General features: G+C 32.1%; 1 protein-coding gene across 3 annotated transcripts in view; it reads right to left on the minus strand.

Moving 5' to 3' along the window:
* Positions 1 to 17,408, minus strand: part of LOC125063296 (phosphofurin acidic cluster sorting protein 1) — a 69,767-nt gene extending 52,359 nt beyond the window's left edge. For 2 of the 3 annotated variants that reach the window (XM_047669699.1, XM_047669689.1), the window contains exon 1: positions 16,983 to 17,408. In XM_047669699.1, the coding sequence (XP_047525655.1) occupies positions 16,983 to 17,092 (110 nt within the window). In that variant the 5' untranslated portion in view covers positions 17,093 to 17,408. The remainder of the gene's footprint in view (positions 1 to 16,982) is intronic. The other variant, XM_047669708.1, reaches the window with a different exon arrangement.
* Between the last annotated feature and the right edge of the window lie 965 nt (positions 17,409 to 18,373).

Genomic DNA, 18,373 nt, shown 5'->3' on the forward strand with positions numbered 1-18,373 from the left:
TTTTTAGTTTCGTTCTATAAATAAAAATAGGGTCACATTCACTATTAGTAGTAACAGTATACGACGTCACATGTTGCTTTAAAACTTCATAAATACAACCTTATTGCTATGATTTAGTTCAAATATGAATTTGGAGTGCACAGAATGACTTTGATAAATTTTTTTTAATAAATCGTCCGTATAACTCCAACATTTAGGATGAAGTCAAAAAAGCGCTGTTTCTGAATTCTCGGGTAATTTTTATTTATTTATCTACGTATAGGGACGCCAACCCTATCAAAATTTAGTAATTAAACCCCCATCTGACGGGCAATAAATCAAGATGATCCAAGTGGTACTGTGCTATCAGCCATATATCAATCACATCGGACCGACAGCACAATCGAACCATTTGCGAGCAACGCGGGAGACAGTGAAACGATTGACAATCAACAAAGCCATCTCTAGAAAAATGTTCTATTACAAACTAAATATTATAAACGAAAACATTTCATAGATAAGCAAATATAAAAGCTCTTATTGATTTCTATCAGAAGAGGACCAGCCTAATTACATAATCAAATCAAGTGTTTGTGTTGAATTAGATCGTTTCAACTTTGAAATTCACTAAGATTAACCTAATCTTATAATTAATTAAATTGTTGAGCTACTTTAATGTCGTGCAACTCATTAAGAAGAAAACATAAAAGAAATTAAAGTACAGCAAACTAAGTAAAAATAATCGTAAACATCTTTTAAAAATAAACTTATGTATATTTATACATTTCAACTGCATGCCTACAAGCAGCCACTTGTTTACCTTGTCCACGATGAAATTAGTAGAGATCGAAGAAGCCTTATCATTAAGGTGCAACAACCTCATGAGGTGGGCTACATAATGCTACGTTTTAAACGCTAAGCTTGGCTTAAAAGATTTATCAATTATCGCGTCTCAGTTAGTGCATTAAACTCCTAGGGGACGTAGGAAACACTAGTCGACTACGCAATGGCTACAAATCCTATTAAGGTAACATGGGTTAACAAATTTCAAGAATTTATGGTACATATGATTTATAATTTTGGTATTTTTTTCGTTCTCTGATAAGCTTTAATAACGTAATAAAAGCCTAATGATAATTAGGATTTACTGTCATACATTATAAAAAGAAAGTCTCTATAAACTTATGTAGACAGAAACACAAACATTACCTTTTTTTGTTACCATAAGATCAACCCTTCCTTTGCGCCATGACGAATCAATGAAAGAAAATATATACAGAAAATATTGAAACATTCGTTTTCAGATCGGTGAAACTTCGTGTCTGAATATTCTCGATAAACTGACCGCAAATCAAACATTGCATGTACAGCATAAACATGCAAACATCGCAAAACATCCGATATCGACAAGTGTTTTATTCTAGTCTAAAGCCATTTTAATCTTAATACATATAAGTGAATAGACGTTGCAATCTTATGGAATTATGTTATGAACAAGTAACCTTTAACCTAAATTTTTAGCTCTTGCAATAATTTTATTTAACTATCTTTGAATTTCGTCGACATTAAAATAACTAATTTGCACTTTCTACTTAGAACATATCATTTTTTTTTTATGTAACAATGGCAACACATTGCCAGAGGGCTCGCAAGTTCGTTGCCGGCTTTTAAAATAATATTGTTCACGGCATAAATTGTATGACATTTTTACATACAATGATTCCAAATCAATATAAGTCATAACATTTAAAAAGCACAGAGTGCTTATTAATAATGCATGTAGTCAAAACCACTCCAACACTTGCAATTTTCGCTTATATGAAAATCAGCGTCTAAATGAATTGAAAACTAAATTTGTATCAAAATTTGTCCACACGAACTGTCATTTTCATACAAATTTAGTGTTCGACTAAACCCCCAGTACAGTGATTTTTGGTTCTCAGTCTCACAATTAGCGACAATCCTTAAAATTAATTTCCTCTCAATGCTGTAACGGTTATTCGTTAGCATAATTTGGTACGACCTGATTAATTTCCTCGAACGTTAACCTCAGTGTCAAGGATTCGATGATTCAAAACTGGCACACGCGGTAAATGACCCGCCTAACGGTTACCTCGAGTAGATTATTTTGACATATCAAGGCAAACTGGGTAAACATTAGCTTATTCTATAAGTCGAGTTGATTCCAAGCAGCAAGTACTAATAAGACAATACCGATTATTTTCTTTTACTTATCCTCATGTTTTTTTTCAAATGTTGTAATAATTATAACAAAAAAAACGAATTTCGAAGGAATAATTTCATCATTTTTGATTTTGAACAAATGTTCGAAGGGAACAAAATTTTTATGGGATGCCATCAACAGATCATAGTGCTCCTTGGTATATGAAATAAATAAAATTCATAAAAAATAAACAATCATAAATTTAAAATTCTAAATTTCATTAATATTATTAGTAAGCAAAGCTTTTCACAAGGAATGAGACAACTTAATTACTACATTACATTTTTAAATACACTTTGCGTCATATTAGCATAATATACCACACAAAATTATTAATTAATAATAATACAAATAATTATTAGTTAATTTTAAAAATTCACTTAAGAACCAAAAATTTTAACACTTGCAAATGAAAATTACGTCAACGGGTTATGTTAAGTATTCAGAGGCTTAAAATAAATCGCTAATAATATATTACGCATTAAAATTGACGAGATTTATACTTAAAAATGCTGCATTAGTTAAAATCCATACTCTAATAATGAATAGTATCTATATTTTAAAGAGCTTTAATATTAACTACAGAGGGAGTGCTGTGAGTGGCTGGCTATATTAAATATGTCCATTCGGCATTGACGATTAACTTACAGACTAAACAGCTTAGCTTTAATTGAAAGCCAAGCTTCTAGACTTACGCTTAGACGTGACTTCTGAAGCATAATCTCAGAACGACAAAGTTTTGATTTGATAGTAATAGCAAACAACTCAAACGCTGGGTAAACGAATGCAATAAATATACTATATTTTTATTGTCTCTATACAATGTAGTTTATAAGTCTAGCAATTATTGTAAGACTAAAAAGAATTAACGCTTTTTAATTAAAATAAATACTTAAGGACGTATATGGTCGCCTAACTCCCAAAAAAGTACTTTGTTGTTTCCATTTTTCGTCATCATATCTTGACGTAGGAAGAATGGAAAAAATATATGGTGGAGTTGAGTAGTTTATGTATCCATTTTGAAAGATCGATAGACGATTTAAATGACTTCGCTTGAGAGAAAAAAAATCCAAACAGCCAATTTTTGACACTTTGAATTCATTTTATGACTAAAATGTATATAGAACATGATTTTGAAATTTACGCGATATTTTTTATCGCAATCCAAGTAATCCATTTCAGAAAAAAAAAATGATAAAAATACATTTATTTAATGTTTTACATAACTAATTGTTATTACGGGCCGGCGCGCCTCAGTGCTCCAGCTCTCCACTGCGCCCCGCAGTCCAACCCGAGACACTGACACAGCACTTCGTACTGGGATAGGGCCCTAATGCTAGGCGTTACTCTTTGTTGGATAAAGGTTGTAAAAATACATTTTCTTTTACAATAAATGCCTACCCAGAGAAGGCATGACCCGCCGATTGTACAAAATGGTAGGGCTACTCGGTCAACAACCTCTATAATGGAAAGTAACGTCCGTCATTGTCGATGATGCAAATAGCGGAAACACAACCAATTGCTAATAACTTTGCTCATTTATCGAAGTATTTTATTTTGTTACGCACACTCTCCAACTCGAGAGCCTCGCAAAATCTCTAACACAACTGGCGAGGTTCGTTTTATGTTAAACATATAAATAATAATAATAATAAGGTATAAATGAACACTTCGTATTATATAAACTTTTTCAACTTGCTCCAATTTTAAAACTGTTCCTTTAAAAGGAAAATTTCATTTCAAAATGTCAAACTAATTAGTAGGAGAAAAGAAAAACATTAAGTTAATAAAATCTCGCTAAAAGAACTATAAAGAAATATTGCAATCCTCAGCTAACTAGTAAAGTTAAATCTTACTTATATTACAGATCTTGGTAAATTCTGTCGGGATAACGAGAAAAGTTCCCTAAACTCCCACTCACACAAGAGTACCTTTATGAAGCAATTTAATCGTAAAATTATTGTAGCATAATTAATATTTGCTGCTCCGACGTTTTCTACATGAAAACGGTCCCTTGTTAATGTTTCTTAGTTAAGGACAAATTAATTGTTAATTTGAAAACAAATACGCTTATGAAACAAGTAGTCTTTATACTGTTCCACGTTTTAAACGCTTTACGACTATTCAACGAATTTTAATCGGGTTATTCACAACGGCTGTCTGTTACAATGATTTTTCGTTATCTTTGCCGACAGACAGAATCTTATTATGTCTAATATATAAAATTCTTGTGTCACAATGTTCGTTCCCATACTCCTCCCGAAACGACTCGACCGATTCTTATGAAATTTTTTATGCATGTTCAGTTAGTCTGAGAATCGGACAACATCTATTTTTCATCCCCCTAAATTTTTATTTTTTAGACAAAAAATTGTTTTTATTTTTTTATGACATACAGCATACAAAAATACAAACAACCCTTAATCTTCACCCCTCTACGATCAACCCCTATTTTTATTATAGTAGATAGTTATCTTTATAGAACTAAAAAATATTTACTTGAAATAATATACATGGATGGCAAAACGACGTTTGCCGGGGCCAGCTATAACTTCGGTCAGTTATACTTTATTATAATTCTTACTAATTTTATCCATCCTGATCTTTTACACAGCAAAGTTTTATGACGGGTCTTGTGTTTATAACAATTAACAGAACATGAGCATAAAAATATTCGATGATTCAAACAATAGGTGATTTGTATACCTTTTTCGAACACTCCATGCGCATGTCTCTTAGGAATTAGCATACAATGTTGCCAAAACTTAACCATTGGCTTGAAATTTTTAATATCTGACACAAATTTAATTTGCTGGAAAAATTATTTTAACGTATTGCACGACACACGGGGCGTTAAATTGAAAATATGTCTGTCGGAATAATCTTAAAATTTGTTTAACTTTAAACGGATTTGCATAAAACATATAAAACAAGGGTAACATAATATGTAATAGACTATACTTATAACTAGATCATCATACTACATCAAAAAACTCCTAGAAAGGGAGAGAAGATAAAAAGGTATGAGCTAATGTATATAATAAGTTTTAACGAGCTTATATAACCTAACAGCCTAAGTTAGATAACTAAATATACACTAGGTGACCCGGTGAACTTGGTATCACCTACATATATTTGTTTCAAAACTTTATACAAATTTTTAAAACTGACCAAAGAGCCTCACACTATAGTATGAAACACAAATTTCTAAAGTATTCTAAAGTATTTTCTAAAATAAATATATGACAACCAAGTGAAATAAAAAGGCATCAAATATTTCCCGGCTAGGTACAGTTTTTATTGGAAAATTCAATATTCGTTTTTAATATTTTACTTTACTTATTTTTTAAGTCTCCCCTGAACTTCCTCAAATCGGTCCAACCATTCTCGAGTTTTATATTAGATAGATTATGACCCAACTGGTAGTCTCAAATATCATGTGCCAAATTGATTACAGTGCGTACAAATGAGCGTCGTGAAATTAAATAGGTAATAAATGTATAAACCGTATTTTATAAATACATATTTAAAAGCATTGGGGGCGTATAACATTATTTTTTTATTATGAGAAGCATAATAGGGAAGAAACTGGAATATGACCTAAATCTAAATGATTATTGCCACAAACATTTCACCTGACTTCGTATTGAATTCTTTGCGTCCCAATAAACTGTGTAGAACACTAGATGGATAACTATAATACCGAACAAGCCTGATTGACTGCTTCTATTGAAATGCTATCTATTTTTGTTATCTTTATCTTTTGACAAACCTAAACTTAATATCATCGACTTATTAAAACAGCCTCATTACGGTACAGTTAAAAATATATTTCTTACGTTAGTTAAGTACATACATTCCATTAAAACGCGCTTTAAAAGCTACTTCGCTTCGCCGCTTTTTAAAATACGTCGTAATATCTCTCAGACGCAGAGTAATTAGCACTAGCTTTGATTATGTCGGTATAGCAATTTCAGGCGTTTTAGTACTATTCGTATCAGTTAAACTTATCTTGTACTATAAATAGTGAGACAAATTAATCGAAGGTGGCATTTCGTCACGCAACATTCACTACTTCGAGACGGTTTGCTATTTGGTTACGTGCGTAATGCGTATTAATTCAATAAACACTATTAAGCGAGAAACATATTTTTAGAAACGCTACATATAACAGAGAATAACACGATTATACGGAATAAATTTATTACATATTAAGAACAATTCATGTATTTATATAACATAAGTACAGTCACTTGAAATCTTTTTGTAAAAATCCAACGGAATATTGCCATTTTCAACATCGGCTAAAGATGATTATATCAAATCATAATTATTTCGCGTTAAGATCCGTTTTCTCAAATGTGTAAATAAAACCAAAACCTAATTTGCATCATATAACAATCATATAATTTCACAGACACATTACAAAATCATTTTGTACTCATTAATAAAAACAGCACCAAGGTATTTATCGTACAAAAAGAATAAACGTCATTAAATGGCGTCGTAAATGGTCAGTTAAGGTAAAGCGCAACTACATAAACCTCGTATTACCAGGAACCAGTTGGCAACGCAGCCATTCTCACGACACGGCAATAATTGACGGGAAGACATGCAATTATTATATGATACGTTAGAAAAAACGTCTTCGAGGATATAGGAAAGAAGTTGGAACCTTGTTATATATTCCGAAAGATTGGCTTTTAGATTTTTTATTTATTTATTTATACTTTATTACCTTATGCTAAAACATACATATAAAAAAGCAGGTTAAATAAGTTATAAGGCAACGGGCGGCCTGATCGTTAACAAGCGATTTCTTCCAGGCAACCCTAATAAGGAACAACAAAAAAGGAACACTTACAAAAAGTAAGTAAAAGTAAAGTAAGGTAAAGTACAAGAAGTGCTTAAAGAATTAACAAAAAACTATATATTATCAATCAATAGGCTAACTGAGTCACAATAATTAATAAAAAAATGATCAACAATAAGCTTTTTAAATAAATTTAAAGACTGAGCTCGTCTAATATCAATTGGTAAGGAATTCCATAACAGGATACTTTGCACAGGAAATCAATTTTATGAGTAGGAGTTTTAAGAATTATATTGTCTGAGGAACGCAAGTCAAATCTACCACCAGAGAGGAACATAAAATTATATTATTCTTATTCTTTTTTAGATTTTATATTTTTAATTTTATAATGTAGTTATGCACTTTATCCTTAGTATTTCTTTTCTTTTTCTTTACTAGGGTTGGTTGCCTCCTTAATAATTCATGTCCAATGTTTCAAATATGTAATGGAACAAAGTTTAAATAAATTTTGCGTAACAAAATTATAAAATAAAAAAATAAACCTATAGTCATTGACCAGGATAACGGATGTGCAATTCGCCCCGCTACTTTGTAATACCTACCTTTGTACTACCAATAATGTTGCTGATAACATTATTTGATTATTTAAATTGTTTATCGTGTGTTTATGGTGTTATTCTATGGCATTACTTTTAATTCATAAACAATTTATGTATTGAAAATGCTGAAGATTAATAATAAAAGAAGGATAGCGAGGTTTCTCGTCTGTTCTACGATCATAATTTAAGAACTGTACATTTATAGTTATTTTTTTTACGTTCATAAGTTACATACATATATTTGACTCTGCTAATGAATTTATTTTGACTCATCGTTAATGACATTAACACAACGAGTAAACAGCGATTATGAGCACGTGCCCACACAAAAAAGCGTAAGTGACTAACTGCATACTAAACATACCTCACTTAACAAAATCAAGATAAGAGCGTGCGGCAGACAGAGCAAGAAACGTGGGTGGAACTAAATTGTGCAAAGAAAGCTGAGCCAGATTTCAAATTGCTTTTTCTATAGTGGTTTTCTGACTCAATATGTGTCGAAGCAATGACGTTACTGTCAGCTGCCATTGTCATTTTATGTCACAGAGCTTATAAACAACGTCATAGTCAAAACTGTTGATACTTGTATTAAGGTGGGAACTGACCAATGTTACGAAGTGTAATGTAACATGTAATGTAAAGGTGGGAACTGACCAACGTTACGAGGTGTAATGTAACATGTAATGTAATGTTACACAGCGAGCATTCGTGCAGTCAGTACGTCGTGTTACGTCGTGTTTCTCCGCAACACGACGTACTGACTGCACGAATGCTCGCTGTGTAACATTACATTACATGTTACATTACACCTCGTAACGTTGGTCAGTTCCCACCTTTATAATAGCAATTGACTGTAACGCCATTGCTCAGAGATAGGTATATAATACACATGATGACAACAGAAATGTAAATCGAATTTAAATTTGTTCCTAAACCAAATGACAGCTAATCCCGCTGCTACCGATTCCTCAGTCCTTACGCTAAGGACTCACGAAGCGGGTTTGCACCCGCGCCCGCCGTGGTTGCGGGCCCGCATCCTTTGTAGAATACAGATATTAATTATGTCAAAATTAAATCACATTTCACGACGCGTTTTACGCCCGCCGGTTGCGATAGCGGGTTGCTCCAGCGCGCTCTGCGATCAGTTGGCGGGTGACCACAGTGGGCAGGGGGTGGGAGGGGAGGTTTTGAAAATAAAACTCCAAACCGCCACCACGGCGGGCGTGGGTGCAAACCGCTTCGTGACTTCTTAGCGTTAGGCTTACCCAGTTGTGCGATTAGAAATTATCTGTTCAGTACATAGGTTTAACTGCATCACTAACACCGTACTTTTAGTTGAATTGAATAAGTGGCAATTTAAACAACTACTAAAGGTAATAAAAATATGTATAATCTGTGGCCGGTCATCATAGACGATAGAAAGCGCTGATTGGCCGTGCAAATTGCTGATTACACTGTTTGAATACAACCAATGGTCTGTGAGAAAACGAGAGAGATTTCTCTACCATGCTCAACTTAACAAGCTTAGAAATGTCGATTTGACTAAAATAGGTTTTTCTTCGGATAAACTGCTGATCTCATTATTGGTAAAGAAAAGAAGAAATCTCATTGCTAAATACAAACCCGAGTTACAAGATTCTTTGTAGTTTTGTATTTCATTTCTAATACGTCTAAGTCAGTTAATCTTACCTACCTAACCTTACTACGTACCTAATGCAAGGTAATATTTGTGGTTTTATAAAAACCTATTTGTTTTATCCATTAGTTACGTTTAATTTAATTTAAACTCATATAAGCCAATTAATTATAACTCTGTAATTAAAAAAAAGGCGACAAAACACATCACACACGGGTTATTTCTTAAAAAAAATCTTATTTACTTGAGTTATTCTTATCAAAAACAACAGTTAATTAAACTAATTTCGTTAAGCGAAACCTAACTATTATGCACGACAGTAAATTTCAGTTCTTAGCTACTGTGTAAGTAGAGCAATATGACCGCAGTCTCACTGTCACCATGCGCCAGCGCAGGAGAAAGCAGTGAAACTCAGGATATCTAATTGTATAATGTATTGGCTAACGTCATATCCTCATGAAGTATGAATAATATAGTAGAAAGCGATTGTTGATCAATTACATATTAAAAATTCATCAACTTTAATTTGAAAACAGGCTCTTTAGCCTAAACCCTTTTCTTCATAAAAAATAAGATTGATTTTTGTTTTTTTTAATCAAATTTTATTTACATATCTCCAAGCATGCGCTTGATTGACCCGCAAGGCGGAAGCATGGCTATCTAGTTTAAACTATTCACTAGTATTGTAGAAAATTAAGTGAACATAATATTACCCACTAGCCATAATTGTATAGGCTAGATTATAATTCATATAAACTCGCACTCTCTTAGGGTTAGGGTTAGGGTAGTAGGACTCCTTTTTCCGCAATTAGACTCCTAATTGGTCCGTTGTGCGTAACTCGCACTCTCTTTTGTGAACTTTATTCTAGAAAAAAAAAGTTGTACAGTGTAAATTGATAATCACTCTTGACTTTTGTTAAAACACTTCTAAAGTCAGTTAAGTATTACATTACTTGAATTATACGGAAACGAAATTGCAAAAACAAAGCCCCATTATACAATGTATGTATCACAAAGGCGATAACGTATTTGCGTTTTATCTTGTTTCGGTCGCAATACAAAAAATATAATTACAATTTACGCTTATAAAGTAGATAGTACGACTCAATATAGTGATGGCATATGTAGGCAATATTCCATCATCAGTGTTGGCCTAGTGGCTTCAGCTTCGCATCCCTGAGGTCGTAGGTTCGATCACAGGCTGTGCACCGATGGACTATCTTTCTATGTGCGCATGTAATATTCGCTCGAACTGTAAAGGAAACAAAACATTGCGAGGAAATCGGCTTGCCTTGCACTAAAAAAGTCGACGGTGTGTGTCAGGCACAGGAGGCTGCCTACTTGCCTGTTAGATTGACAAATCATCATGAAGCAGATACAGAAATCTGAGGCCCAGAGCTCAAGGTTGTAGCGCTACTGCTTAGTTTATTTTATATATATGAAGGCAATATATTTTGGCCGTGCGCGACGCTTTGCTCTTTCTTCAGAACCTTGAGAAGCATTCATTGAATCCTGCATTTAATAGCACATTGTTCTTGAATCGCTTATAAATAATACAAAATCTATTTCCAATGCAACCTTATGACCGATGACAGACAGTATCGAAACTCATTAGTATGCTAATTAGTATGCCAAGTGCAGTAACAATTAACTAATTTAACTATGGACGTGATCTGAACAAAAAGACCACGGCGACATTACCATTTTCTCATATTTAATAGTTTTCATATATGTATTTATTTTTCAATTACTTCTGACAGAATTCATAACAGTCAGAAACTGAATACAAATTTAAACACAAACAATAAAAAATGAGTTAACAGTTATAAATTTATTATAATATTTAAAGAGAAAACCTTAGAGAAAAATACCATTTAAAGTATATTTTAAATAATTTTCAATAGTAGTAGTAGCTAGTATGTATAAAAAGCGATTCTAACATATGATTAGAAAAAATAATTTTAATAAATCCAAATATATCTTAAATGATCCTTTAAACATATAAACGTATCTTTATTACATTAGAAACTGTCCGTATTATTGGAAATGTTAAAAAAAATCTAAAGAAAATCATACTCCAACGTTTGTTTCACTCAACTAAAAAAAAGAATATTCTTTCTACCTTTAACATATAAACTCTGTTAACAGTATAAGCTGGACTTGCGGTATAGAAACTGCATACATCTAAACAATTCGTAATCCGTATCTCCGTAACATCAACTGTTTACATTACTGCATTTCCGGGCTGGGCCTTTGTGGCTACGCTATTACAGAATTAGTCCGATACAGACGTGAATGAATTTCCCAGGTCAACGATCCACATACGCGAAAAGTTTTATTAAATTAAAATTTACTATTATATATTTTTACAAGCAGACTCGGCCAAGCGTTGCTGTTGCTAAGATTTTTGTTATATTACATAGTAGTAAACTATTCAAGGGAGAACACCAGTCATGGGGACCACCATGCTTTTTTGGTGGTATGCCATTAAATTGTAGCTTATGTGGAACGTTGGTACTTTCAACACAGCGCCATCTTTTAGAATTGTGACTATCAAATAATTAACAAATAATTTGCAATAAAATAATGCGGTATAAATTGAAATGTAAGCTATCCTATCTTTTAAGTTAGATCAAACCGCATACGGTGTGCAAATTTGATTAAAATCGGTTCAGTAGTTTAGGTGTCCAAAGCGGACAAACAACGTGACACGTAATTTATATATATTAAGATAAGATAATCTACTAGCCGACCCGGCAAACTGTTTTGCCATGTGTATTATTTTTATGATTTTTTTTTTAGTTCAATAAATATAACTGTATCTACTATAATAATAAATAGGGGTTGATCGAAGAGGGGTGAAAATTAAGGGTTGTACTTATTTTTGTATACTGTATCATAAAAAAATAAAAACAAAAAAAAATTTAAAAAACAAATTAGGGTTATATTAAAAATAGGTGTCCGATTCGCAGACCTAACCGATATGCACACAAAATTTCATGCAAATCGGTGGAACCATTTCTGATGAATTTAATTACAAACACCGTGACAAAAGAATTTTACATATTACATTACTACTCGTAGCACAAACCTAAACTTAAAATCACAAAAAGAACACAAAGCTTTCGTTTGCTTTTGTTTCTCAGGTTTAAAAAATACATACATATGTATATCTACCCTCAGAACCTATAAGGCCTAGTCAGTATAATTGCTAAGTACAGGGTCAGATGGCAACACTATTTCTCAACATTCCTACGTCACGGTAGATCCGTTCCCGGGTCTATTGTCGAGTACAAAACAGATTTCGGATGTGTCAGTTATATGAAATTGCCACAAATTGGTGCTGCGGCTCAGGGGACCAGTAATGACGTCACACAGCAACAATCATATAGTTCTATACAAGTAGTGTTTGGTGCAATATTTTGGTATAATATTCTGAGGTGCCTTTTTTCTGAAGCTCATTTGACATAGCTATGATAAATTTTATCTGAATTTTAATGGAACATAAATACAGTTAACTTTTGGCAATTGAATGACATTACAATAGAAAACATAAAATCGTATGTTTAGTTTCTAGTTCTTACTTAGCAAGTTATTTGCTAAGTTAATATTTAAAATCAACCAATTACTATTATCAATTTAATCCACAGATAACGATGAACGTATGTAACATATTTCAATTGGTAGGTATTAAATTGAACAACAAACTACAATTGACTAAATATATATATATTGTATTGAAACTAGAGAACTTACGGTAATCAAATACCTTTGTAGGTACTCCTTGCCTTATTAATATAAAACTCGTACTTGAAGTGTCGATAAAATCGAGTTGTAGAACGGAAATCGATTAACCCGCTGACTTACTATACGGAATCGAGCAACAATTTGTACGAAAGTTCGATCGTCAGATCATATCTGATCCATCAGTAGTAAGTGTGCGTGTGATGGATGTTTATTCAACTCTGCGCGTACTACCATTGATACAATTTTCCCGATCAAAGGGATCCATTAACTGAGCTGATCTAACTCTTTTCACAGCGAAATCACCAGAAATAAACGTATAGTATGTTAGTAATACCTACACATTTCGAATGCTATTATTTTTACCGCATTTAGTTTTAAAGAATGTAAATACGATTACTATATGTAAATCGATATACCATAATTATAGTTATTATAATAAACGAGCGAACACAAGAGGAAACAACATCGCACAACGTGGATTACGTGTAAAGAAACACAATGAGTCAAGCTCTTCCGATAATTACGATTTTCTCAGAGTGCTATTTACGAAGTGACTAAGACTAGCGACAATTAAAAATAAAAAACGAAATGTATTTATTTATGGTTTTCAACTGAACACAATAAAAAAATCGTTTATAACGTTTTTAATGAAAATTTATAATTTAAAATTCTATACGAAAATATTTTTACGCTCTGTCTTTAAAATATATATGTATAAATTAAATTAGTATAATGTAACTTGTTAAGTAGCATAAGTCTGTTTCGTTCTACCCAGCCTGCCAAGCTACACCAAATGTAAAGTAAACTGTCAAATTCAATTAAAAAGTATCGTTTGATTTGTCTTTCAAACAACATTTAATTCAAGTGTTTAACACCGCTGTTGAGATAATCTATACAATTAATGATCAGTTACATGAACCATCGTTTCCAGTCACGCATTGTATAAGAGATGGCGGTCATAGACCTTGACAACGTAGAAATATAACGGCAATACAACCGACGTTTAATTTCACTGATCCACTCCGTAACAAGACGAATGATACGGTCGTTTACAATTAAGCTGTTCTGTTTATGTTGTTCTATAGAACTTCCGGCTTCCTTATATCTAACCAGGTAAATAACCTAAACAATAATAAAGTGTTTTAAATCCTTCAACTACCTACTGCTGACTACTATGTATTTGCGTGTTGTTCTCACGAGAATGTAAGTACGTGCTCCTATTTCACCATGCCTCCTACTGATTGAGGACAAATCTTTGTTTTTAATTTATTTTATTATTATTTATTACTTAAGATGTCATGTGGAACATGGGGTAATGGTAGCTCCTTACAAAAGTTGTGTAAAACAAAAAAAACTTGGCGATTAAAAAGAGTGGCGGTGAGTTTATTGCCAGTTCATCTCTTCCGTTCTACGCCCTTGATTTGAGAACGGGCAGTATATGTAAAATTAGAAGCATATATTTCTTTTTTGACGTTCATAAGTGTACATTGTATTACCTACATGAATAAATGATTTTTGACTATGACTTTGACTGAATTTAGTGTGCCCTCCAGCATTTTATAACTAAAAGATTATTAACATTAATTCCCGAATTCAGTTCGAATTATCACTATAATTTGTATTATAACATATTTAGGTAAATATGTATATAAAGTAAATACGATCAGACTCGAATAAAATTCACATCCCTGTTAACCTTCTGACTGAATTTATTTATATTTGAGAGTATTATTGAATTATAAATATGCAACCAAAATTAAACTTTATAATATATCATTCAATATCGTATACCTACATATTAAGTACACAATTAGCGACAAAACAAAGGTCCACTATAGGCAGGGTCAACAAGCTGATAAGCTAACAATGGCACTCGATAAGCACCTCACGTGCTCCCAACACAAAACATCAAACTCAGTTCTGCAGTTTTTATATTATTGTTATTAAATCCGATCATCATTTATAGTTAATTTACAAGTACAATGTACTCGCTACCAAAACATGCAAAGCCTTGCTTACGTTCTTAGGAGTTAATAGTTATTTCAGAAGAACCCTGACCTCGATACTTTATGCACTTCTGCAGTTTTGTTTTAACAGCCAGCTAAAGATTTAGTTACTTACGAATCCTAACATAAATTATAGTTTATTTTTTGTTTCTAACGTGACAAGAAATCGATCAAACGTCTGCAACTCAGATTATATTATATTATATATATTAAATTATAGTACATATTTAAAGTAAGACCTAAACCTTTAATTTAACGAATTTATAATAACTAGTTTAAGACAGCTTACTTCTTAATTCAATTAAGTTGCCTCTCCTAACATACGCCACATAATATACTATTACAAAAACAATATTACGTGACGTAACACATAACCCTAATCATTATGATAAGGCTTCCGTTAGGAAATATGTATTATACCTACTTCAAACACTTCACAATAAATCTTAAACAATAAACAAATTTCATGAGAAATATGTGATCCATACAGCAACCACACGCGAAACTTAATAAAAAAAAAGATTTCGAAATATAAGAGTACATATATATATATATATATATATATATATACATAGAGTGCATTATTTTGGTCATCGGTTGGAAAGCTACAAATACTAATTTAAGATTATAGTCTCTTATAGTAATTAATGAGTGATACAGAAAAAACATCTAACACAGTGTTCTCGTTATTGATATACATTCCGCAATAACTTATATGATATAGCCTTCAAATATTTATCCAATTAACGGACTATTTATAAAGGATTACACGTACTTAATTAAGATGTCAATGACGTCATCAACATACTAATATAAGACAAAGCAAGCTATGCATTTGCATAACTGGCTCGTCGATATCATATATTTATATGAGTCACGAATTTTACTCGCGTAAGGTAGTAGGCTTAATATATCACCGAATTAACTTCCGTAAATACGAATACAATAACTTTTTATTTCGTCTATCTCTGTTAATTACTTCGTAACCTTCTTTAAGTGTCACCATGACAATTGTTACTTTCATAAAGTTTCTAATATTGAGCATTAATCTCTTGTGTTGGATTGGATGGGTTTCAGTAATTCATAATAAGATCAATTTAAAAGAATTGAAACCATATCAAATTTAATCTTGGTAATTGTACAATCATTACAATACACTAAGGGTTATACTGTTACAAAAAAGGTGTAATAAATTTTGTATTTAATAGAAATCTAATAAAATTTTCTTCTGCCTTGTGATCCAGACTATAACTTAGATAACAATGTCCTTATACAAAAATATAAGTCTGAATATACTATTCAAAGGAAACTCTTAATAAGGTGGTTTGTTTCCTTGTAGAATGTGTTGACTTTAAAAAAAAAATTGCAAAATGCTCATATTATGTGCAGCAACAAATCAAGAGCCAGTAGTAATTATTTTTATTTTATATAATATTTTATCAGCTGTTAGTACCTTAGTCAAATAATACATGACTTAATAAACAAATAAATATTTTTTAATTATTAAAAAGTACTATTAAGTACTTTTTTAATAATTAAAAACTTATGGTCTGATCTGGTCTTATTGGTTTATATGAAAAATTTAAAGGTCACATAAATTAAAAGAAAAATCTCTTATTGAAAATTAAAGAAATCTGTGCTACATTTCAGAGCTTTTAATAAATATGTAATTCATCAGCTATTATAATTATTTAACTATACATAATACTTTAATTACTCATGAATGTTTGATTAGATATTATTTCTCAGTACTTTACTACCAGACTTCAATAATAAAATAGTTAACTGAATTTTTAAAGAAAAAAAATATTTTAATAAACATGGTTAAAGCTTAATGTTTTACATATTATTCTTTCACAAATATATATTAACTTATTATAATTTACACAAGTAATCATATAAGAATTCAGACTGCTGATTTTTGTGTAGAACAGCCACCAAAATTAATCGCTAAAAATAATAATTGCTAAATAATTACCTTGGAATACAATTGGAAGGAGTTCTGTCCACTTCCCATGCTGCAAACAGCTTCATAGGAACAGGTTTCGATGAATTAGTCATCTTTTCAGATTTGTTCTTTTCGGTCATTTTATCAATAAGTACACAACGGGCTACAACTTTCACAACACTCCACTTAAATGTCAGGAACTTGCATCGTTACTTTATCACTTAACGCTACACTGTATCCATGTTTAGTATAGCAGTAATAGTTACTACTTTTAAATATTTGATAACTTCTTAATATTTACATTACGATTTAATATAAACAAGATTCCTCAGATATGCGATCAGTTGAGGAAAACTATGTTGTTATAGACGTAATCCGTATCGTATACTGTGAAGTATGAATTGTGATCACAGTCAGCGGCACTCGGCGATCGCCAGACGCCAAGCGTTCGATAGCGTAAGAATTGACAATTGATTCTTGAAACTTGACATAAGAGATTTTTTAATTATTTTGTTACATGATGGATACAAGTTCTTCAGTCGGAGTGTAGTTAGTTACAGTTAGTTATAGTTAGTTAGGTAGTGTGTTAGGGTTTACATCTATGATGATTTCAAACAAAATATAGAAAGCTCTTGTATCATAGATAATAAAGTACTTATAGTTGTAACCCTCCCCCAGAGACAAAAACCCTTTGTGACAGGTGTGGCCCACTAAACCCATAGATTGGAATTTACTGCGAATAGAAAGTTAGAATTTAAGATTTTCTAATGATAATTCTATTAAACATAAGACTTTATGCTACTAAACAACCAAATGTAACATATGAGTAGTATAGGTTTTATTTTTATCATACAGGATTGGACAGGAATTTGGCAGGATGTCAACAACAAAGGGTGAAACTCCAGGCGAGCGTAGTAGAAAGGGGATGACGAAAGAAAGTTGTATAGTTCCAAGGACCATCTTTAGAAGATTAAAAGGCTGACTGCAACTGAATACGGCGATATTTAAGCCTGAAGAGTTTATTTTTTTATTCATTTGTAGAGAGCGTTGAGTGCCATATATGCTGAGAGCTTGCTCAAAAGGCTTGCGTCTATCTACGTCGAAATCTATATTGGCGATCGCTCAACAGGTAATTTTCTTCCAAATACGCAAAAAGGTGATTTGAGTTGTCATAAACGCTCTGTAATCTTACAGAGAACAGAAGTTAATGAAATTAATAGGGTTGGCATGGCGATTTTTATTAGACACAGGTTGAACATTAGCAACCTTCCAGGACTTACTTGGGTACTATTCCAAATCTCAAAAAGATATATCAAGAAATAAAGATCAGGCATATTGGATAAATAAGGCGCAAACTTTAGCAAATCTGAGAATCCATCAGGCTCACTAGCTTTGTTCACGTCTAAACTACGGGGTCAGGC

This window comes from Pieris napi, chromosome 1 (assembly GCF_905475465.1).
Source record: "Pieris napi chromosome 1, ilPieNapi1.2, whole genome shotgun sequence".
Lineage (NCBI taxonomy): Eukaryota > Metazoa > Arthropoda > Insecta > Lepidoptera > Pieridae > Pieris > Pieris napi.